Source organism: Hemitrygon akajei, chromosome 20 (assembly GCF_048418815.1).
Source record: "Hemitrygon akajei chromosome 20, sHemAka1.3, whole genome shotgun sequence".
Lineage (NCBI taxonomy): Eukaryota > Metazoa > Chordata > Chondrichthyes > Myliobatiformes > Dasyatidae > Hemitrygon > Hemitrygon akajei.
The window spans coordinates 63,729,746-63,754,998 of record NC_133143.1 but is presented as its reverse complement, the minus strand read 5'-3'; the positions used below and the strand labels follow the sequence as shown (position 1 = coordinate 63,754,998).

General features: G+C 42.7%; 1 protein-coding gene across 3 annotated transcripts in view; it reads left to right on the top strand.

The window, feature by feature from the left end:
• Positions 1-25,253, top strand: part of cpvl (carboxypeptidase vitellogenic like) — a 70,531-nt gene that overhangs the window by 34,392 nt on the left and 10,886 nt on the right. For all 3 annotated transcript variants that reach the window (XM_073024479.1, XM_073024480.1, XM_073024478.1), the window contains exons 9-12: positions 276-407; positions 4,647-4,745; positions 9,638-9,811; positions 14,508-14,690. In XM_073024479.1, the coding sequence (XP_072880580.1) occupies positions 276-407; positions 4,647-4,745; positions 9,638-9,811; positions 14,508-14,690 (588 nt within the window). The remainder of the gene's footprint in view (positions 1-275; positions 408-4,646; positions 4,746-9,637; positions 9,812-14,507; positions 14,691-25,253) is intronic.

The following is a 25,253-nucleotide window of genomic DNA, read 5'->3' as shown; positions in this document are numbered from 1 at the left end:
TGGTTTTGTTGTAAATTAAGCAGCATACTTGAATTACAATTTAGTTTTTATCATGATAAAAGGAAGTTGGTTTTCAGACAACTTCCTCATAACTTTAAGATGCTAATTTTTACCATATGTTCATCCGGCCAGTACCGGCTCAATTGGTTTAAATTATACCTTGCTGACCACGCTGACTGCAGCCTTTGACTTTGAAATATCACTCTTGTACTTTCTGAAGTTGAGTTTTTGTGAAGTGACAAAGTTCCCTCCTTTGTTGTGTGTCTGTTACACAGATGATAGGTGGTTACGCGGAGTTCATGTATCAGATCGGGATTGTTGATGAGAGTCAAAAGCGGTACATCCAGCAGCAAGCAGACATAGCAACACGTTACATCCAGAAGAAGAAATGGGTGGAAGCCTTTGATGTATGTACCAGGGGCTTGGTCGCGGCCTTCAAATTGGAAACATCTGAGTTGCACAGGGGTCGGGAAGGCATTATGGGAGGTCAGAAGTTTTTTGCTTGATGGCTAGATCCGTTTAAAAATCATTGTCATGACATTCTAATGAGCTCTCTACCCCTCCAAAACTTGCCCTAAATTTAAGGTAATCTGTGTTTACCAACAAGAACAACCCTGAATTATACTTCAACTTTCTGTCCTCCTGCAAATTTGACACAGTGAGTGGATAACAAGTGAGAAGTTTAAGGAACACAATAGTGCTGTAAACTAGTGGTGTGAGTTTTTTTTCACAGAAAATATGCATTTTTAAAAAAACTTTCCACTGTTTATGCTGAAGCTGCAATAATTTAGACGATAAGACACAAAGCAGAATTAGGCCATTTGACCCATCGAGTCTGCTCTGCCATTCCGTCATAGCTGATTTATTATCCCTTTCAACTCCACTTTTCCCCTTCTCTCCGTAACCTTTAATGCCTTTACTAATCAAGAACCTATTAACCTCTGCTTTAAACATACTCGATGACTTGGCCATCACAGCCTTCTGTAGCAATGAATTCCTCAGATTCATCACGTTCTGTCTAAGGAAATTCCTCTTCGTCTCTGTTGTAAAGGGATGTCCTTGTATTTTGAGACTTCAGGTCCTAGACCCCCTTACTGTTGGAAACAGCCTCTCCAAGTCCCCTCTTGATATAGTTATCAAGGTCTTTCAATATTTGATGGTACCTAATAAAGTGGCCACTGAGTGTATGTTTGTGGTCTTTTGATGCTGTAGCCCATCCACTTCAGGCTCAATCACAAACAAGAGAAAATCTGCAGATGCTGGAAATCCAAGCGACACACTCAAAATGCTGGAAGAACTCAACAGGCCAGGCAACAACTATGAAAAACAGTAAACATTCGAAGTTTCAGGCCAAGACCCCTCAGGACTGGAGATAAAAAGATGAGGTCAGATTATGAAGATGGGGGAAGGGAGGAAGAAATACAAGGTGGTAGGTGATAGGTGAAACTAAGAGGTGGGAGGGGTAAAGTAAATTGCTAGGAAGTCAATTGGTGAAAGAGATAAAGGGCTGGAGAAGGGGGATCTGATGAGGGAGGGCAGAAGGCCATGGAAGAAAGAAAAGGGGGAGGAGCACCAGAGGTAGGTGATGGACAGGTAAGGAGATGAGGTGAGAGAGGGAAATGGAAATGGAGAGGATAGGTGGTCGCACTGCTAGAAGTTTGAGGAAATTGATGTTCATCCCATCAGGTTGAAGGCTATCCAGATGGAATATAAGGTGTTGCTCCTCCAACCTGAATGTGGCCCCATCGCAGCAGTAGAGGTGGCCATGGACTGACATATGGGAATGGGAAGCGGAATTGAAGTGGGTGTCCACCGGACAAATGTGCTTGGCGAAGAGCTCTCCCAATCTATGTCGGGTCTCACCAATGTACAGGAGCACGGGATACAGTGTATGACCCCAACAGACTCACAGGTGAAGTGCCACCTCATCTGGAAGGACAGTTTGGGGCCCTGAATGGTAGTGAGGGAGGAGGTTTAGGGGCAGGTGTAGCACTTGTTCTGCTTGCAAGATTATTAGATTAGATTCAACTTTATTGTCATTGTGCCGAGTACAAATACAAAGCCAATGAAATGCAGTTAGTATCTAACCGGAAATGCAAAGAATAGTGTTATTTACAAAATAACTGCGAATAAAAAGGAAGTGCTACAACACACAGATATAAAAATACTGAAGACAGTCCAATATGAGTGCAATACTGTGATGTGAGGTTCAGCAGGGTCACAGCCTCAGGGAAGAAGCTCTTCCTGTGCCTGCTGGTGCGGGAGCGGAGGCTCCTGTAGCACCTACCGGATGGGAGGAGAGTAAAAAGTCCATGGTTAGGGTGAGATGCATCCTTGATAATGCTTTTCGCCCTGCCCGGGCAGCGCTTATGATAAATGTTCTCAATGGTGGGCAGTTGGGTTGCCCACCATATGAGGAAGGATATCAGTGGGGAGGGATGAATGGACAAGGAAGTTGTGTAGGGAGCTGCAAGTCCTGTGGGGAGGAGGGAAAGATGTGTTTGGTGGTGGGATCCCATTGGAGATGGTCGAAGTTACGGAGAATTATGTGCTGGATGTGGATGCTCGTGGGGTGGTAGGTGAGGGCAAGAGGAACCCTGTCCCTGGTGGGCCAGTGGGAGGATGGGATGAGGCCAGATATGTAAGAAAGGGAAGAGATGCAGTGAGGGTAGTGTTGATGGTGGAGGAAGGGAAGCCCCTTTCTTTGGAGAAGGAGGACATCTTAGTTCTGGAATGAAAAGCCTCATTCTGTGAGTGAATGCAAGAGAGGCAGAGGATTTGAGGGAAGGGCATGGCATTTGTACAAGTAATGGAGGTGGGTAGCTGTGAGAATCAGTGGGTTTATAAAAGATATCAGCAAATAAGCTGTCACCAGAGACAGAAAGATTGAGAAGGGGGAGGGAGATGGACTAGATAAATTTGAGGACAGGGTGGAAGTTGGAGGCAAAGTTGTTGAGCTCCACATGGATGCAGGAAGCACGTCAATGCAGTCATTGATGTAACGTTGGAAAAATTGGGGAGTGATACCAGTGTAGGTTTGGAACATGGGTTCTTCCACATAGCTGTCAAAAAGACAGACATAGCTGGGATCCAGGCGAGTACCCATGGCTACACCTTTTGTTTGAAGGAAGTGGGAGGGACCAAAGGAGAAATTATTGAGAGTGAGGACCAGTTCTGCCAGACCGAGGAGAGTGGTGGTGGAGGAGAACCTGCTGGGTCTGGTGTCCAGAAAGAAACTGAGAGTTTTGAGGACTTCCTGATGAGGGAATGGAGGTGTATAGGGACTGGACATCCTTAGTGCAAGTAAGGTGATCAGGGCCAGGGAAATTGAAATCATTGAAAAGATCAAGAGCACGTGAAGTGTCACGAATGTAGGTAGGAAGGGATTGAACTACGGGGAACAAAACTGAGTCGAGGTATGCAGATATAAGTTTGGTGGTGCAGGAACAAGTGGAAACAATGGGTCTACCTGGACGGGCAAGCTTGTGAATCTTGGGGAGGAGTTGGAAATGGGAGGTGCAGGATGAGGGGATTTTGAGGTTGGTGGCAGTGGATGGGAGATCCCCAGAGTCAACAACTTCAGGGTTTGGTCCATTTTGCATTTAGAGACGCTGTTCCGCATGCCACTGTTGTAACATGTGGTTACTTGAGTTGCTGTTGCCTTCCCGCTAGAAGCAGTCTGACCATTCTCCATCACCTCTCCCATTAACAAGGCATTTTCATCCACGGAAATGCCGCTCACTGAATGTTTTTGCACCATTCTCTTTAAACTCTAGAAACTGTATTGTGAAAATATCTCAGGAAATCAGCAGTTTCTGAGATGCACAAAATCTCAGCAGTCTGGCACCAACAATCATTCCATGGAACAAAGTCACTTAGATCACATTTCTTTGCTATCCTGATTTTCGGTCTGAACAACAAATGAACTTCTTGACCATGTCTGCATGCTTTCATGTATCAAGTTGCTGCCACATGATTGGCTGATTAGATATTTGCATTAATGAGCAGGTGTACCTAATAAAGTGGCCACTGCATGTACCTTATCAGATTTTGATAGGAATTAATTTGTTTAAAGAGCCATACTGGGATTCTACAATTCACTGTAAGTGTGGTGCTGCTATTCCAGGGGCTAGTGTACTTCAGGGGGAACAAGACCCCAAGGAAGTGCAATCTACTTAACAACTTTAAAAGTGCTCAGGTATCCTGTGTGGCATGAACACAAGAGATTCTGTAGATGCTGGAATCCAGAGAAACACACGTAAAATGCTGGAGGAACTCAGCAGGCTAGGCAGCATCTGTGGAGAGGAATAAACAGTCAACATGGTGAAGGGTCTTGACCTGAAATGTCGACTCTTTATTCCTTAACTGACCTGCTAAGTTCCTCCGTGGTCTTGTGCGTGTTATATGTGCCCTGAAGCTTTTTTCAGCCGTCTTTGTTAGAGTTTCTGGGAAAAATCAATGAATAACCTTAGCGATTGAGAACCCTGACTACCTGTTTTGCATTTTGGCAATATCCTGATTTCAAGGCTCCATGCCTTTAATCTTCTTCAGTTCTACTTTAGACATACAATATTAAAAATAATTTTAAAGTGATAACCTCTGTGTCTTCGTATTCCACATTTTCTGCATTTATTTCTTCTCTATAGGTTTTTGATGCCATGTTGAATGGTGACCTGATTGAATATCCATCCTTTTTTGAGAATGTCACCGGATGTTCCAACTACTTCAACTTCCTCCAGTGTACGGTGAGTGACTGGAATCTTAAAAACATGTCCACAGCTTTGAGTCATGGAGTATTGAGTTAAGAGAATTCAAGGAGAATGACATTTGAAGGATTTGCTCTACAAGCTGCTGGCATGGATTCAATGGGCTGAATTGTAATCACCTGCTTTGTAATGATTCTGTGATTCTATAATCTATGCACAGCCACAGAATTAGAGCAATTACTCAAATGTGAGCTTTTCTGATGCATTTTCAATTCCAACTTGTATTTCAACATTTTTCTTGAGCTGGTAGTGTAGTGGTTAGGAACCTGGGTTCAATTCCTGCTGTTGTCTGTAAGGAGTTTGTACGTTCTCCCCCTGACCACATGGGTTTCCTCTGGGTGCTCTGGTTTCCTCCCATAGTCCAAAGACCTACCGATTGGTAGGATAATATATCATTATAAATTGTTCTGTGATTAGGCTAACTTGGGGGATTGCTGGGTAGCATGGCTCAAAGGGCTGGAAGTGTCTATTCAACACTGTCACTCACAAATAAAAGCATCCAGCTGCCATTTCAGCCAAGTGTTAACATCACTTCTTGTTAACTGATATATTTTTTAAAAATGCAACCTGATTTTAATTCCTTCTTCTAATCACTTTAAAAAATATATTCTTAATATTTTAACACAATTAAATATCTATCTCTCTTTAATGTGCCAGTATTGTAATTTTCTGGTCACATTTTTAGCTAAACTGTTGAGTTTGAAGCAGAAATTGATTACCTTTCACATGAATAGATAATGGTAATAATTGTTTGCAGGTATCTAATTCTATCTGTAACATTCAATGGTGGTCCATCATTAAGGACCCCTAACACCCAGGACATGCCCTCTTCTCATTGCTACCATCAGGAAGGAGGTACAGAAGCCTGATGGCATGCACTCAGTGTTTTACGAACAGCTTCCTCCACTCTGCCATCTGATTTCTGAATGGATACTGAACCCATGAACACTACTTCACTATATTTTCTGTTTTTGCACTACTTAGTAAATGTAAATATTCAATACGTATATTTACTGTAATTCAGTTTTCATATTTATCATGTATTGCATTTTACTGCTGTTACTAAGTAAACAAATGTCACGACATATGCCGGTGATAATAAACCTGATTCTGATTCTCTTGAGTGAGATTGAAGTTAATATACCAGGGGCGAAGAAAGGATTGCCTCCATTTCTACTCTCCCCTCCTCTAGAGTGATATAGGATGGAGGAAGGACCTTCAGCCCAGCTCATCCGTGCTGACCGTCAATAAGCTCATCCCATTTGCCTCTAACCCCCTCCTATCCATGTGCCTTTCCAAATATCTTTTAAATGCTGTTATTATTCCCAGGCTGAAAAAGTTGGCAGGCAAATTCATCTTGTGGATGAATAGCCACCTCTGTGGCTATAAAATAGAAGGGGAAAAATATCTTTGAATCCTGTTTCTCTGGATCTCATTTGCTAAAGAACATTAATACCCATTACAGACTGAGCTGATGATAGTTGTTGAAATATCTCAAGGTTCTTCCTTCCAGTTCCTTTTTCTTCTCATGTTGACAAGTTAGTTTTCATCTCTTGAAGACCACAAACTGTGATGGGTCTGGGGAACAACGTTTAGAAATCAGAGTGGATGTTTATACACACAACATATTACACTGAGCAAGCTACGGTTAACTTTAACAATTCTTCTGCAATATTATTACTCTGAGAGAGAAAAAAAATATGGACAAGCTACCAGGAAAAATTGGGTGGCAGGGTGGAGAAGTGTCTTACCAAAGGGGATGTAAAGTGTTTCTTCCTTCCACTGGCATGCAGGTCATCCTTGGGCAAGGTGTAGCACCTGCTTAGACTCCTTCCCCCTGATCAGGGTGACTTGAAGCCATGGGGGCAGATGGTGGATGGTTATATGAGCAGGTGGTGCACATCACGTCATGGTAATGCAATGCTGATGCCAGGCAGACAATCTCTAAAGAATATCGATAATGGCTGGTGTCACCTGTCATGTAAAGACATTGCCCAGAAGAAAGCAATGGCAAGCTACTTCTGCAGAAAAATATTCCAAGTATAATCGTGGTAATGGAAAGACCATTATTGCCCACATCAAGCGACACAGCACATAAATGACGATGACCAGATGAAATGGTGCAATAGTATCTTTTAACAAGCATATGGAGGAACAGGACTTAGGAGGATGAGGGTCAAACACAGAAAATTGGGACTAGCTGGGAGGGTGCTGTTTGCAACATGGACTTGTTGGGCCGAAGATGAGGGGGAAGGTGAGTGGTTGGAGCAGGGGGAAATGAAGTAGGAAGTTGCGACGTGACAGATGGAAGACATTCAGGGCTGGAGAAGGAGGACAGTTGAAAGGGAAGGAGGAGGGGCACCAGAGGAGGGAGCTGGGCAGGTGAAAAGGGAGCTAGAATGGGAGGGGAGGGAGAAAGGGGAGGGGGAAGAAATAAGTGGAAGTTTGAGAAATCAATGTTCATGCCATCCACTTGGTGGCTACCCAGACAGAAATATGTGACATTGGTATCACGAGAATAATTGGTACATCTATTCTAAAACAATTACATGCTGTTCACAAGGGATTTCTGCTTCACTTCTCGCTGCCTCAGTAAAACAACCAGCATAATCAAAGATCTCACCCTCCCTAGTCATTCTCTCCCATCAGGGTGAAAATCAAAAGTTTGAGAGCACATATCACCTGGCTGAAGAACAGGTTCTGTCTTGGTGTTATCAGATTCTTGAATGGTTCCATACTGTCAGCTAGGCTCTTAACCTCAGAATCTACCTCATTCTGATCTTGCACTGTATTGTTTACTTGCTCTGAACTTTGTGTGGCTGTTACACTTTGTTCTTCATTTTTATTATTTTACCTCATTGCACTGTGTAATGATTTGATCGGTATGAGCAATATGCAAGACAAGCTTTTCACTGTATCTCGGTACAGTGACAATAATAAACCAACTCCAATTCTAATTCTGAGGCCAGATAAATGACATTCTGTCTGAAGCAAAGTACTGTTGGCAGGTGGAGTAATTGCACTTAGTATTATTACAAGAAATTGTGTTTGGAAGATTTTGCAAAAATGATCTTCGGTTGTTAAAGTCAAAAATACTTTTACCTTGTGTACTTTCTGTGATTACTAATCGATCTCTCGTAAGAGATGCAACACTCAAATCAAGTGGAGTTGCAGACTGGTGAATAAATAGATGAGGATAGGGTCAGCATCAAGGACGAGGATCAATTTTATTTGCCATTTGCATGCATTAGGAATTGGATGGCACTGTTGCACAGTGATTAGCACAATGCTTTACAGTATCAGAAGCTGGATTCAATTCCCTCCGCTGTCTGTAAGGAATTTGTACGTTTTACTGGCATGGGTTTCCTCTGGAGCTCCAGTTTCCACCCACAGTCCAAAGGTGTACCAGTTGTAAATTGTCCTGTGGTAAGGCTAGGGTTAAATCGGGGGTTACCAGGCAGCCTGGCTGGAAGGGTGGAAGTGCCTATTCTGCACTGTATCACATTAAATTAAAAAAAACCCATAAATATATTTGCTGTAGTGTGTTGGCGTGACATGCAACAAAAACAACTTCCAACAATTATAAGAATTATATAAACAATAAACTTTGAGTTTAAAGCAGGGCTATGGAATAAAATATGCATAAATACCAGCATGTATTTACAATGTAAACAGCATTATAAAAATCATAAACACAAGACATTCTGCAGATGCTGGAAATCCAAAGCAATGCACACAAAATGCTGGAAAGACTCAGCAGGTCAGGCAGCATCTATGGAGAGGAATAAAGAGTTGACATTTTGGGCCAAGACCCTTCTTGAGTTCTGATGAAGGGTCTTGGCCCAAAACAACGACTCTTTGTTAATTTCCATGGATGCTGCCTGACCTGCTGAGTTCCTCCAACAGTTTGTGTGTGTGTGTGTGTGTGTGTGTGTGTTGCTAACAGTTAGAAAATGTGGTTTAAAGTGTTTACAGTGCAGTGACAGGGGTAATAGATGAAGATGGGTGGAGGCTCATTAAAATGGTTGATCAGATTATCTGCCTGGGAAAAAGAAACTTTTAAAATGGTGTGAAGTTTTTGTTTTAATAACCCTCTAATTGAGGCTAAGGAAGCTGGAAGAAGCCAGACAGCGAAAACGGAGAGAGTTGGGAAGATTTGGGACATTGGTGGGGGTGATAGAAGAAGGTTGAGCAGTGCCAGAAGCTCAGAGGTGGGACAACAGGATGGCTGGGGACACTTCGCTGAGGTAATTTTCTTACGATTTGCAACAGATGTTTTTGTATCTCCTACTAAGTGGCAGGAGATTGAACAGACAGTGTCCGGGATGGGATGGGTCTGTAATGATGCCACAAGTGCACTGTAGGCATCAAGAGTTGTAGATTGTCTCCAGGTCCAGTAGTTGAGTCCCAATGATGTGCTGAGCCATCTAAGTGCTTTGTGATTTGACGTGCCGCAGCTAGAGTACCACACTGTCATTCCATTCCATATGCCAGTGTGCTCTCCACCACACATCGATAAAAGTTGGCCTGCAATTGTTGGCCAATTTATTGTAAATAATTTTCAAAAGTCATTGTTTCATCAAGATATTTGAAGTTGGCCATTGATCCATTACCCCTGGCACTGCACTGTAAACACTAAACCATTTTTTATAATGGTGTTTACAATGTAAATGTATACTGGTATTTATTTATGTACATTTTATTCCATGTTTATGTTTTAACATTTGACTTTATTTTTTTAATATAATTCTTTATAATTGTTGAATGTTGTTTATTGTTGCATGTCACGCCCTGACACCACAAATTCCTGATACTTATTTATGTGTATCGTGAATAAAGTTGATCCATGATCCATGATTTATTTCTAACAGGAGCCAATGGATCAAGATTACTTTACCGCTTTCCTGTCACGGCCAGAAGTGAGGAAATCCATTCATGTGGGAAATCTGACCTTCCACGATGGTCAAGAGGTGGAACAGCATCTGATGGAAGATATTATGCAATCTGTGAAGCCGTGGGTGACCGAATTAATGGATAATTACAGGGTAAGAAGATCTTTTTTTGTAGATAAGACATAATTTAACAAATATTCAGTTAAAGTTCAAGTTTAAAGTATTTTTTAAAATCAAAGTACATATAGGTTACCATTTTCTTGTGCACATACTCAATAAATCTATAGAATAATAACCATAACAGAATTGATGAAAGATTGCACCAACTTGGGCGTTCAACCAGTGTGCAGGAGACAACAAACTGTAAAATACAAAAAGAAAGAAATAGTGATAAGTAAATAAGCAAGCAATAGATATTGAGAACATGAAATGAAGAGTTCTTGAAAGTGAGTCCATTGGTGGTTGGAACATTTTAGTGATGGGCAAGTGAAGTTGAGAGAAGTTATTCCCTTTGGTTCAAGAGCCTGATGGTTGAAGGGTATAACTGTTCCTGAACCTGCTGTTGTAGGTCCTGCATCTCCTGTACCTTCTTACCGATGACAGCAGCAAGAAGAGAGCATGTCCTTGGGTGGTGGGGGTCTCTGATGATGGATGCTACTTTCCTGCTACAGTGTTTCATGTAGGTGTTCTCAATGGCGATGATGGCTTTACCCATGGTGGTCTAATCCATTTCACAGATATGAATTTTGATATAGAGATTTAGAGGGAGCAGGTCCTTCAGCCTAACTGGTCCATGCCGCCCACGGATTCCTCCCAGCTAATCCCCATTGCCTGCATTCAGCCTAATACCCTCCAAGTCCCTTCCCTCCATGTACCAATGCAAATGCTTCTCAAATGCTGGAATTGTGCCTGCTTCAGCCACTTCCTCGGGCACTCATTACCTCTTGGAAATCTCTCCACTCTTGTAACTGTCCCCTCTGAATATTATGGGTTGATAAGTACTGTGAGAATGGTTCTCAAATTCTGACAAAATGATAGCTTGCACTGGGATGTGGGCATATAAAGTAACAACAAAAGTTTGTCTTTATACTTTATATTTTTATTTTTTATTTAGAGATACAATGCAGAACAGACTCTTCCTGCCTAGTGAGCTATGCTATCTAGCAACCCACCTAACACTAGCTTAATCACAGGACAATATATAATGACCAAATAACCTACTAAACTGGTATGTCTTTGGACCGTGGAAGGAAACCGGAGCACCAAACGGAAACCCATAAAGTCAAGGGGATAATGTATAAATGCCTTCTGACAGCACCAGAATTGAACTCTGAACTATGATGCCCCAACCTGTAATAAAGTTGTGCTAACTGTTACGCTTCTGTGGTGCTTGTTGTGTGATTGTTACAGTTACCATTGAATGACTAAACGTTACACTGGGCAGCAGAGAGACGTAACGAACAAAAATGGCCATTGAAGCCAAAAAGAGCATATTCATTTACATCAACAGGAGGCAAGGCAGATGGTGGAGACTTTTGTCAAATCTGCCCAACCATTGTAATGGATTTTTGAATACTTCTGACATGGATGTAAAGGATTTTCCAATTAGGTGGGATTTTAGGTGAGTCTCAAAAGGAGAAATGGGACACGAGGTGGAGAACTGGGGGCGGAATTTCAAGATTTGTGATCATCGGCAGAAAACACAGGACAGAGAAAGGGAGACTGACAAGAGAACAGAGTTGGAATTACACACTGTGGCCACTTCATAAGGTACCCACTATTGACGTAGTCTTCTGCTGCTGTAGCCCATCCATTTCAAATTTCAATATGCTGTGCATTCAGAGATGCTCTTCTGTACACCACTTTTGTAACGCATGGTTATTTGAACTATTGTCGCCTTCCTGTCAACTTGAACCAGTCTGGCCACTCTCTTCTGATCTTTCTCAGTAACAAGGCATTTTTGCCCACAGAACTGCTGCTCACTGGATTGTTTTCCTGGTTTTTTTCACCATTCTCCATAAACTCTGGAGACTGGTGTGCATGAAAATCCCAGGAGACAAGCATTTTCTGGGAGTCTGTTAGATCACATATTTTTCCCGTTCTGTTGTTTGGTCTGAACAACAACTGGACCTTTTGACTATGTCTGCATGCTTTTTAATACATTGAATTACTGTCACATGATTGACTAATTAGATATTTGTATTAATGAGCAGGTGTACAGGAGCTACCTAACAAAGTTGGTAGCTACTTGAGTGTGTATGAGGATCAGGTGGAGTTACAGGTGGTATGATGTAAAGAGGATGATTACAATCAGAGATATCATCATCTTCAATGGTGTTAGCTCTACTGCTGACTACTCCAGTGATTCCAAGTACCATTTATTCAAAGTTCTAAGTATATTTGTAATCAAAGTACATACAACCCATTCTTGCAGGCTTTCACAGAAACTACAAAGAAACACAAAAACAAACTAACTAATAAATAAATAAGTAATAAATACCAAATAATGAGATGAAGAGTTTCTGAACGTGTCCATAGGATGTGGGAGCAGTTCAGCATTGGGGTGAGTTAAATTGAGTGGAGTCATCCCCTCTGATTCAAGAGCCTGATGGTTGAGGGATAGTAGCTGTTCCTGAACCTGATAGTGTGGGTTCTGAGGCTCCAGTATCCTCTTCCTGATGGCAGCAGTGAGAAGAGAGCATGGTTTGGGTGGTGGAGTAGGGAGTCCCTGATGATGGATGCTGCTTTCCTACAACAACGCTTCATGTAGATGCGCTCAATGGTGGGAGAGATAGCCGGGAATAACTTGTGTACTTCATTTTTACTTTAGGAGAAATGTGCTTGTATGACGTGGTGGCATAATGATGTCTGCCATTCACATAGTTTTACATATAATCCATAATGAATTATGTAAACAACAAAGAATGCTTAATTAAACAATATACAATGTTGCTCAAATGTTACTGAAATATTAAATGCACAACGTTATCCCCTCTGGTTCAAGAGCCTGGTGGTTGGAGGGAAATTACTGTTCCTGAACCAGAGAACAGGATCTTGAAGACACAACATTAAAAAGAGGGAAATGAGTAATAGATCTGTGGAATTGTTGAAAACAGTTAACATTTGCAGATTTATTGATTATTCATGAGTGGTTGATAATGTGTAGGAGGTGTGGATTGAGGCTACGAGTGGTAATAAATTGGAGTGTTAGAAAATTACCCCTGTGCTGAAGTGTCCCCAGCATTTCAGCGATCCCAGATCTTGGACTGAAATATTGATTGTTGATTGACCTCCATAATTGCTGCCTAGGGAAAAGTTGAATGGGTTAGGATTTTATTCCCAGGAGCATTGTAGAATGAGGGGAGATTTGATGGAGGTATACAAAATTATGAGGGGTATAGATAGGGTAAATGTAATCAGGCTTTTTCCACTGAGGTTGGGTGAGGCTACAACTAGAGGTCATGGCTTAATGGTGAAAGGTGAAATGTTTAAGGGGAATGTCTTCACTCAGAGGGCATTGAGAATGTGGAATGAGCTGCCACTGTGGAAGTGGTGAATGTGGGTTTGACTTAAACATTTAAGAGAAATTTGGATACTGTAGGTACATGGATGGGAGGGGTATGGAGTGCAAATCGATGGGACTAGGCAGATTAATAATTTGGCATGGGCTAGATGGACCAAAGGCCTGTTACTGTGTGATAGTGTTCTATAACTAACCTGCTGAGTTACTCCAGCATTTTGTGTGTGTTGCACTGTGATTTAGCATCTCTTTACAATGTTCTGCTTTGCCTTTTGGGTTATTTTATAGGGTAACTATTGTCACCCTGCTTTTTCTTAACTTGATTACTCCATTTCCACATTGTTTTAAAAAATAAACACCTTGCTTTTCTTTTCATTTTCCACTTACTACTCCCTAGAGCTGTTTTCTTAGTCCAAATATCTCTGGTTCAGATTCACGGACATTTGTCTTATTCTGCTCCTGATGATTGCCAAATCATTCTAAATCTAAACATACAATGATTATTGCAGTCAAATCTTCACTTTTGGATAGAATGCAGATTGACTGCTCGGACCCCTGGGATTTACCGAGACAGTTGAACACTAAATGCTTTTAGGTAATATAAATCAGGCAAGCAAATATATTGCACATGTTCAAAAAATGAAGGTCTTTCCTGTTGGAAATGGCAGTTTTTGGCCATTTTAAAGCTTTTGTGTTGAGACGTTCCTTCTGTGTCTTCACTTGTACTTGATTGGGAATAAAAATTATTTCAGACCCACATGGCAAAAAGCTTCACAGAAGTAAATGTAATTTAAAATCTCAAAACTTTTTCAATATGATGTTCGATAGAAAATTGTCAGATGCAGGGATTAATTCATGGATTTCTGTCTAGACTAATTAAGTCTCTCCGGTCTTCTGTATGTTTTGTACTTTAATCTCTGTCTTTCATTCAGGGAACCACATTGCAACATTCACACAACAGCTGTAGGGTCTCCATACCAGAACACTTAGCAATTGTTCTTTCTTTCAGATTATTTTTCCTAAAGCACAAGCAAATCCCATTGCAGCCAATTTATTGGCTGAGTTTCAATGCTTAATGTTTAAATATTTGGTATGGAAGGAGTGGGCAAGCAACTGATCTAACTAACTTGCATGGTGAAACATCGTCATCGAGATTCTAGAAACCCAGTCTTGATATTTCTGTAACTTCTGCAAAGACTGGTTACACTTAAACTTGTGAACTTGCTTGTCCTAAACTTCCGGTTCCTTCAGAATGTAATCTAGTTACGGTCCGGCGACCTTTGTTTATATTTCCTTTTCTGATTTTTTTTTCCCCCCTCTCTTCACCAGGTGTTGATATACAGCGGCCAGCTTGATATAATTGTGGCAGCTCCATTAACCGAGCGTTTCCTGCTCACAGTGCCTTGGTCCAAAGCTGAGGAGTACAAAAAGGCAGACAGACATTTCTGGTTTGTTAATCCCAGTGACACAGAAGTGGCCGGCTATGTTCGAAAAGTTGGGGAATTTTATCAGGTAAGATTGCAATTCCTAAGGTTAATCACCAGCATTGAATCACTGTGTCTCAATGTTCTGATAGAATCTTAGAATTTATTTAAAGCTTACATCCATCCCACAACGTGAGGGAGTAAAAATCTTTGCAATATGAGTCTGTTGCAATGGACGGATGTGAATTCAAAAGTCTTAATAGCTTGTAGAAAGAAGCCTATTGGTCCAGGCTTTAATGCTGCAGTACCATTTTCCAGACAGAAGCAGCTGAAACAGTTTATGGTTGGGGCGACTGGTTTCCCCGATGATCTTCCAGGCCTTCTTTCTGCACTTGCTGCTATAAATGTCCTCAAAGGAGGGAAGATCACATCCACAGATGTGCTGGGCTGTCCATACCACTCTCAGCAGTGCCCAGCGATCAAGGTTGGTACGGTTCCCGTGCCAGGTGCTGATACAGCCAGTCAGGATGCTCTCAATGGTGCCCCTGTAGAAGGTCTTGAGGATTTGGGGCCCATGCCGAACTTCTTCAGTCGCCCGAGGTGGAAGAGACGCAGTTGTGCTTTTTTTTGCCGCACAGTCAGTGTGTACAGTCCAGGTGAGATCATTGGTGGTGTGTACACCGAGGAACTTGAAACTACTCACCCTCTCAACTGCAGACCCATTGATGTTGATCAGGCTGAGCCTGTCTCTGCTCCTTCTGTAAGCAATGATCAGCTCTTTTGTTTTTTGGACATTGAGGGAGAGGTTGTTATCCTGGCACCACTGTGTCAAGGTGTCAACCTCTCCTCTGCAGGCTGTCTCATTACTGCTAGAAATAAGATTGTGTCATCTGCGAATTTGATCAGCAGATTGGAGTTGTGTGTGGCAGTCATGGGTGTAAAGAGAGTAGAGAAGGGGACTCAGGACACAAAGCTGGGTGGCACCTGTGTTTAGGGGCAGAGGTGAGGGAGCCCAACATTACTACCTGTTGGCAATCTAATAGGAAGTGTAGGATCCAGCTGCACAAGGTGGGGTGCAGGCTGAGGTCTCTGAGCTTCCTGTCAAATCTGGAGGGAATTTTGGTGTTGAATGCTGAACTGAAGTCCAGGAACAGCATTCTAACGTATGCATCCCTCTTCTCCAGGTGGGTGAGGACGGGGTGCAGTGCTGTAGCTATGGTGTCTTCGGTAGACCAGTTCCATTGGCAGATCATCCAATCCAATTAGAGTCATAGAGTACCACTGCACAGAAAAAAGCCTTCACTTCATGCTGACCAGATCTTCTGCCTAGTCTTATCTACCTGCACTTGGACTATATTCTTGCAAACCCCTCCCGTCTATATACCTAGCTATCTAAACTTATCTTAGAACCACTATGCACCATTTCTGTTGGCAGCTTCTTCCACCCTCTGAGTGAAGAAGTTCCCCCTTAAGTATTTCACCTTCTACACTTAACCTAATCCTCTAGTTTCAGTTTCAGCCAGCCTCAGTGGAAAAAGTCTGCTTGCACTTACCTTTATGTCTAGATAGACAAGAGAGGGGTAGAGGCCCTGCACAGTAAGCTTAGGGAGTTATAAAGGAGGTTAAAGAGCAGGACCTCCAAGGTGGTAATCTCCGGATTACTCCTGGTGCAATGAGCTAGGGAGTGTCAGAACAGGAAGATAATGCAGATGAATGAGTGGCTGAGGAGATGGTGCAGAGGGTAGGGTTTCAAGTTCTTGGATCATTAGAACCTTTTCTGGGGGACGGGGTGATCGGTACAAGTGGGATGGGTTGCACCTGAACTGGAGGGGAACCTATATCCTGGGAGGGAAGGTTTGCTAATGCTACTGGGGAGGTTTCAAAATAGATTTGGAGGGGGGTGGGAACAGGAGTGAAGAGACAGAGGATGAGACGGTTAGAGCACAAGTAGAGACAGCTTGTAGGGAGTTTGTGAGGAAGGATAGGCAGGTGATAGAGCCAAGATGCGCTCAGCCAGATGGGCTGAGATATGTCTATTTTAATGCAACAAGGTGGATGAACTTAGAGTGTGGAACTATAATGTTGTGGCTATTACAAGGACTTGGATGTCTCAGGGGCAGGAATGGCTGCTGAGTGTGCCGGACTTTAGATGTTTCAGAAAGGTCAGGGAGGGAGGTAAAGGAGGTGGGGGACGTGGCATTGCTAAACAGGGCTGCAGAACAGGAGGAAGTTTGAAAGGGATTCTCTACTGAGTCAATATGTGTAGAAGTCAGAAACAGGATTGGGGTAATAACTCTACTGGGTGTTTTTATAGACCCCCGCCCCCCCCCATTGTAACAGAGACATCGAGGAGCAGACAGTGAGGCAAATTCTGGAACAGTACAATAATAATAGTTGTTGTGAACCTGGTCAGGTGTCAGATCTCTTGGTGGGAGAGCATTTTGGAAGCAGCGACCACAACTCTATCTCCTTCACCATAGCAGCAGAGAGAGGTCGGTGCAGACAATTTGGGAAAACATTTAATTGGGGTAGAGGGAAATATGATGCAATTAGGCAGAAACATATGAGCATAAATTAGGAGCAGATCTTCTCAGGGAAATGCACGGCAGAAATGTGGCAAATGTTCAGGGAACCTTTGTATGCCACTTTGCCTAGGTATGTTCCATTGAGGCGGGGAAAGGATGGGAGGGTAAAAGAAACATGGTGTACAAAGGATGTAGAAAATCTAGTTAAGAAGGAAAGAATAGCTTATGAAAGTTTCAAGAAACTAGGTACTGCAAGAGCTCTAGGGAATTACAAGGGTGCCAGGAAGGAGCTTAAGAATGAAATTAGGAGAGCTAAGGCCTTGGTGAGCAGGATTAAAGGAAACCCCAAGGTTTTCTACAAGCACGTGAGGAGCAAGTGAATGTGCCGTGTGAGAATAGCACCAATCAGGTGCAAAAGTGGAAATGTGCGTATGGAGTCAGGGAAGGCAGCAGAGGTACTTCCTGTACTTTGCTTTGGTATTCAACAGGGAAAAGGACCTTGATGATTGTGGGGATGACTTACAGCGGATTGAAATGCTTGAGCATATAAACATTAAGAAAGAGGATGTGCTGGAGATTTTGAAAATTATTAAGTTAGATAAGTTGCTGGGTCTGGATGAGATATACCCCCGGCTACTGTGGGAAGCGAGGGAGGAGATTGCTGTGCCTCTGACGATGATCTTTGCATTAACAATGGGGACAGGAGAAGTACCAGAGGATTGGAGGGTTGGAGATGTTGTTCCCTTGTTCAAGAAAGGGAGTAGAGATAACCCAGGAAATTACAGACCACTGTGTCTTTAGTTGTGGGCAAGTTGTTGGAGAAGATCCTGAGAGGCAGGATTTATGAGCATTTGGAGAAACATAATCTGATTGTGGATAATCAGCATAGCTTTGTCAAGGGCAGGTCGTGCCTTACGATCCTGATTGAATTCTTTGAGGATGTAACAAAACACATTGATGAAGTGTATATGGACTTCATTAAGGCATTTGATAAGGTACCCCATGCAAGGGTCATTCAGAAAGTAAGGAGGTATGGGAGCCAAGGAGACCTTGCTTTGTCGATCCAGAATTGGCTTGCCCACAGAATGCAAAAGGTGGTTGTAGATGGTTCGTATTTGGCATGGAGGTCAGTGAACAGTGATGTTCCTCGTGGATCTGTTCTGGGACTCCTCTTCTTTGTGATTTTTTTATTTACAAATGACTTGGATGAGGAAGTGGAAGGGTGGGTTAGTAAGTTTGCTGATGACACAGAAGTTGGGGATATTATGGATAGTCTGGAGGGTTGTCAGAGGTTAAAGTGGGACATTGACAGGATGCAGAATTGGGCTGAGAAGTGGCAGATGGAGTTCAACCCAGATAAATGTGAAGTGGTTCATTTGGAAGGTCAAATTTGAAGACAGAATATAATATTAATGGTAAAACTCTTGGCAGTGTGGAGTTTCACAGAGATCTTGGGGTCAATGTCCATAGAACACTCAAAGCTGCTGAGTGAGTTGACAGTGTTGTCAAGAAGGTGAATGGTGTGTTGGCCTTCATCAACCATGGGATTGAGTTCAAGAGCCATGAAGTAATGTTACTGCTATCTAAGACCTTGGTCAGACCCCACTTGGAGTACTGTGTTCAGTTCTGGTCACCTCACTACAGGAAGGGTGTGGATACTATAGAGAGAGTGCAGAGGAGATTTACAAGGATGTTGGCTGGATTTGGGAGCATGCCCTGTGAGAATAGGTTGAGTGAACTTGGCCTTTTCTCCTTGGAGCGACAGAGGATGAGGGGTGACCTTATAGAGGTGTATAAGATGAGGCATTGATCGTGTGGATAGCCAGGGGCTTTTTCCCAGGGTTGAAATGGCTAACATGAAGGGGTGTAGTTTTAAGGTGCTTGGAAGTAGGTACAAGGGGGATGTCAGAAGTAAGATTTTCACACAGAGAGTGATGGGTGTGTGGAATGCACTCCCAGCGACGGTGGTAGAGGCGAATACAATAGGGACTTCTGAGAGACTTTTAGATAAGTACATGGAGCTTAGAAAAATAGAGGGCTATGCGCTAGGGAAATTCTAGGCAGTCTGTGGAGTAGGTTACATGGTCGACATTGTGGGCTGAAGGGCCTGTAATGTGCTGTAGTTTCCTATATTCTATTTTCTATACCCCTCAATATTTTGTATATCTCTTTTCTCCCCTCATTCTCCTGCGCGCCAAGGGAATAAAGTCCTAACCTATTCAACCTTTCTCTATAACTCGAGTCCTCAAATCTCAACAGCATCCTTGTAAATTTTCTCTACACTGCCACAGTAGTGTCACGCTTAACACAAAGCTATTACAGCTCTGACCATCTGGAGTTTTGAGTTCAATTCAGATGTTATCTGTAAGGAGTCTGTATGTCCTTCCTGTGGGTTTCTTCCCACAGTCCATAGGGTAATTGGTCACTGTAAATTGTTCTATGATCAGGTCAGGGTTGCTGGGGCAGCGTGGCTTGAATGACCAGAAGGGCCTACTCTGTCCTGTATTGGTAAAGAAAATAAAGTACAATAAAATCAACATTATTGATACCTTTCTTGTAGATAGGTGACCAGGACTGTACAAACTACTCCAAATTTGGTCTCACTAATGTTTTGTACACTTCAACGTAACATCCAAACTTCTGTGCTCAATGCACTGATTTATGAAGGCCAGTGTGCCAAAGGCTATAAAGTTGTTTGCCATGAGTCTAAACCAGAGGTTCCCAATTTGGGATTCACAGAACTCTCAGTAAATGGTGGGGGCCCATGACACAAAAAGGTTGGGAACCCCTGGCCTAAACCAAGGCCTAGGGTAGTTTAACATGAGTCTAATCCAAGGCCTAGAGCAGTTTGACAGGAGTCTAAACCGCCTAGAGCAGTTTGACATGAGTCTAAACCAAGGCCTAGAGCAGTTTGACAGGAGTCTAAACCAAGGCCTAGAGCAGTTTGACAGGAGTCTAAACCAAGGCCTAGAGCAGTTTGACAGGAGTCTAAACCAAGGCCTAGAGCAGTTTGACAGGAGTCTAAACCAAGGCCTAGAGCAGTTTGACAGGAGTCTAAACCAAGTCCTAGAGCAGTTTGACATGAGTCTAAACCAAGGCCTAGAGCAGTTTGACATGAGTCTAAACCAAGGCATAGATTGTGTTGCCTGTTGGATGCAAGTCACCAGGTTCATCAAAACTAGATTAACTATTCATTCTTTGTGCAATCTTGTAACACCCAAGTGGGCTGTGGGATTCCTGTGGCAGTGAAAACAGACTCAAAAAAACCATATGGAAGATGAAAAAGGATCTAGTACTTTCCCAGAGTACAGTATATGATGAATAAACTCTTCTTGGGCTCCAGCTGGGTGCAGTATCAAGTATAACTGACATTTTGTTGGCAAACTCTGCTCATCTTCTTTAGGGATGATGCCTGAGGATGTCTGGTCCAGTGGTATTTACACCCCGTAGTCCCCGCAAATGCGGAGCTGTGTATATTGGCCAGACAGGAAGCGCGGTGGAAACCCACATCAGGCAGCACAGGGGGTATATCCATTTGGGTTATCCAGAGAAATCGGCGGTCACATTCACAATGGCCGTAGGATTGACTTCGACAGCGGAAAACTACTGTGCCGCACCAGTGGCTTTTGGAAACACCTGTTAAAGGAAGCTATTGAAATAAAACTAGAGGAAAAGAATTTTAACAAAGACAAAGGTCTCACTCAAAGTAAGAACTGGAGTTCAATTGTCAACAAGGTGGGAAGCAGAAACCTGATTGAACGAGGACATTGGAATACAGGGGTATAAATACCACCAGACAAGAAAAACCCAGGCATCATCCCTGAAGAAGATGGCAGGGTTTGTCATCAAAGCTTTGGTTATAATCAACACCTGTACCCAGCTGGGAGCTTGAGAAGAAGTTATTCATAATATGGAAGATGTAAAGCAGAGAATCCCCCAAGTGCTCAAAGTTATGGGGCAGCTCTGGATAGTCAGAGAGTTGATATTTATTAGAAGAATAACATTTGGCATGGACCGGATGGGATGAAGGGCTGTTTCTGTGATGTAGTGCTCTGTCTTTATTTCATATTAATGATCTTGCATCAGAACTCCAATTCATTCACTTTTAGTGCAAGGTGTATAGTACTGCAAAAGTCTCAGGTGCCCAGACTTTTGCACAGTACTGTATTTGTCAACGTGGAGCACAGAGTGAGTTTGTAAATCTGGTGGGAGTAAAGGATGTGGGGAGTAGTGAGGGTGGAGCACCAAGGGGCAGGTGGCAGAGGAGGAGTACCGGTGGCGGGGGTATGTGGCACGAGTGCGGACACACCCAGCCCTGAGACACCAGGCAAGGTTATTTGATTCCAAACAATTCGTTTGTTAATCATTAAAGACTGCATCTCTGGTGCTTCTGGCTCCCTTCCCTCTTCCTTCCTCTTTTCCCAACCGTGATTCCCCTCTCCCTGACCCCTTCCCACTCTCAGTTCACAATAGAGACCCAGATCAGAATCAGATTTATCATCACTCACATATGTCATGAAATTTGGATTTTTTTGTGACAGCAGTACAGTGCAATACATAAAATTACTACAGTACTATGCAAAAGTCTAAGGTACTGTAGATATATATCTATCTTAGATTTTTGCACAATATTATGTGACATCCCAAATTGTACAAATCATTTTCTTATAGTCTGTAATTTCAATTTTCTGAACAAGTTAGGGGTTAAATCTGTTTGAATTTTTGTCTGAGCAATAACGTTGACAGATTTTATGCGCTGTGCAAACTTTGCTTAAGCTGCTTTTGATGACAAGTCCCCTAAAGGTTCCAATCTGGCCATTTTTAAGAGGATGCATTTCAGCAGAATTAAAACAGTTAAAAGTCAAAACAATGCAATCCCCAGAAATTCTGTCTCACTATAGTTGTGCAAATTCAGAAGCCTACAGATCCCTCAAGCACATCCAGATGGTAACAGTCAAAACACAGGAAGGGGGAAGCTTGATCTTTTTTTTTGTTTGGAAACCACATGAAGAATGGTTCCATTATGCTTTCTCTTTGATATCAAATTTGCACTTTTGCAGAGTATGGTACTGAGTGCTGTGAGAAAGAGACCACAGCTTGGAAGCTGAATTGTTCAAAACATGTAAAGAGCTTATCTCCTGTGTGTGAACAGAATATGCTGTGATGGTACTTGTAGGAGAGCATTACGATTAAAGCACATTTTATAAGGGCCACATTTTAAAATCAGAATCAGGTTTATTATCACTGACATATGTTGTAAAATCTGTTATTTTGCTGCAGCAGTACAGTGTAATACATAAATATACTGAAGTTATAATAAGAAATGTATCTGTGTGTATGTGTGTGTAAAGGTAGAGATCTTCCATCATGAGATTCATGGAGCTACTGCATTTCTCTGTGCTCGATACTGTCAATATACCTTTCTCTTGGTGGTGTGTTGCAAATTTTATCTTATTAGAGATACAGCCTGGGAACAGCCCTTTCTGGTCCCATAAACACATGCCATCCAATTACACGTGACCAATTAACCTGTACATTCTCGGTCTGTTGGAGGAAACTGGAGAACCTAGAGAAATACCCACCTTGTCATGGGGAGAACATACAATCTCCTTACAGACAGTGCTGGGAATTGAACCCAGGTCACTGGTGCTGTTATAAAACCTGAAAGCATAAGAGCAGAATTAAGCCATCGGGCCCATCAAGTCTGCTCCACTTTTCACACATGGCTGATCCTTTTCTTTCTCCTCCTCAACCCCATTTCCCAGCCTTCTCCCTGAAACCTTTGATGCCATGTCCAATCCAGAACCTATCAATCTCAGGATTAAATACACCCAACAACCTGGCTTCCACAGCTGCATGTGGCAACAAATTCCAAAAATTCCCCGGCCTTTGGCTAAAGAAATTTCTCCACATCTCTATTATGAAAGGGCGCCCCTCTATCCCAAGGCTGTGCCCTCTTGTCCTAGACTCCCCCACCATGGGAAACATACTTTCCACATCTACTCTGTCTAGGCCTTTCAACATTCAAAAGGTTTCAATGAGATCCCCCCTCATCCTTCTGAATTCCAGCAAGTACAGACCCAGAGCCATCAGACGTTCCTCGTATGATAACCCTTTCATTCCTGGAATCATCCTTGTGAACCTCCTCTGGGCCCTCTTCAATACCAGCACATCTTTTCTAAGATGAGGGGCCTAAAACTGAGTCCTCACCAGTTCCTTATAAAGCCTCAGCATCACATCCTTGCTCTTGTGTTCTAGACCTCTTGAAATTAATGCCAACGTGGCATTTGCCTTCCTCACCACCAACTCGGCCTGCAAGTTAAACTTCAGGGTGCTCTGCACAAGGACTCCCAAGTCCCTTTGCATCCCAGAATTTTGGGTTTTTTCCCTGTTTAGAAAATAGTCTGCACATTTATTTCTACTACCAAAGTGTATGACCATGCATTTTCCAACATTGTATTTCATTTGCCACTTTCTTTCCCGTTCTCCTAATCTAAGTCCTTCTGCATCCTACCTGTTTCTTCAACACTACCTGCCCCTTCACCAATCTTCGTATCATCTGCAAACGTGGCAACAAATCCATCTATTCCGTCATCTAAACCATTTATATACAGCATAAAAAGAAGTGGTCCCAACAATGACCTCTGCGGAACACCATTAGTCACTGGCAGCCAACCAGAAAAGGATCCTTTTATTCCCACTCACTGCTTCCTACCAATCAGCCAATGGTCTAACCATGTTAGTAACTTTCCTGTCATACCATGGGCTCTTAGCTTGGTAAGCAGCCTCATGTGTGGCACCTTGTCAAAGGCCTTCTGAAAATCCAATTACATAACATCTCCTTTATCTATCCTACTTGTAGTTTCCTCAAAGAATTCCAACAGATTTGTCAGGCAGGATTTCCCCTGAAGAAAACCATGCGGACTTTGTACTATAAAAAACACAAAATGCTGGCAGAACTCAGCAGGCCAGACAGCATCTATGGGAGGAGGTAATAACAACGTTTCGGCCCAAAACATCGTTATTACCTCCTCCCATAGATGCTGTCAGGCCTGCTGAGTTCTGCCAGCATTTTGTGTTTTTTATTTACTTCCAGCATCTGCAGATTCACTCTTGTTGCCTTTGACTTTGTACTATCTTGTCTTGTGTCACCAAGCTAATAGCAACCACTGAGGTCAGGCAAACTCGTCTATAATTTCTTTTCTGCTGCCTTCCTCCTTTCTTAAAGAGTGGAGTGACATTTGCATTTGTGTATAATGTTATGCTAATTCTTATGCTACCAGGCTGCACCAGCAAAGGATGGTTTCGAAGTTCTTTCACTTTTCATCATGATTCAGATTCAGTTATCACATGTACATTGAAACATACAGTGCAATGTGTTATTTGATTTAACAACTGGCACAACTTAGGGGTGTGCTGGGGGCAGCCCACAAGTGTCACCACACACTCTGGCGCCGGAATAACATTCCCATAATGCTCTGTAGAGCAACACAGAACATAACCAAATAGAGCACAATGAGCAACAAAACACAGAGGGTCTCAGCTGCCGGCTCTTAAAGGAACATGCCACAATACAAGCAGCACTCTTCCAGCCACAGGACAGTGTTGCTACTGGATGAACGTTGCAAAGGTGAGACGGAATTGGAGAGAGTTCTGATATTCCACAGAAAGATACCCTCAGTAGGAAAGGACCTGTCTAAGGGATCGCAGAGACCCTCCAAGTTGCAGCCAAGCATTTCTACTTGGGGGCTGCCAGGATGGACTCTGTGAGGACACGAGTGTACTGTAAGAGTGTCTGTATGTAGGGCAAGCATGCACTGTAGGCAGTTGCCTGTGTCACTTCAGCCTGTGGGCAAGAAAGAGTAGGAAGTAGAATTTCCTTCCTTGAGAAAAGATAATTGTTATTTAGGCCCAATAAATGACTTTTCAGTGTTGGATTATTATCAACACCTTTCCAGGAGATTTATTCATTGGAAGAAAGGAAATCCTTAGAGGAAATTGTGTTTCTTTTTGTTTTAAACCCATAACCCTTACTGGGGCATAGACTGCTGACAGTAGCACATCAGAGCCCTCTGTCCAGGGCCAGTCATCCAAATTGTCCCCAGGTGTAACTCATCTTTAGAAAT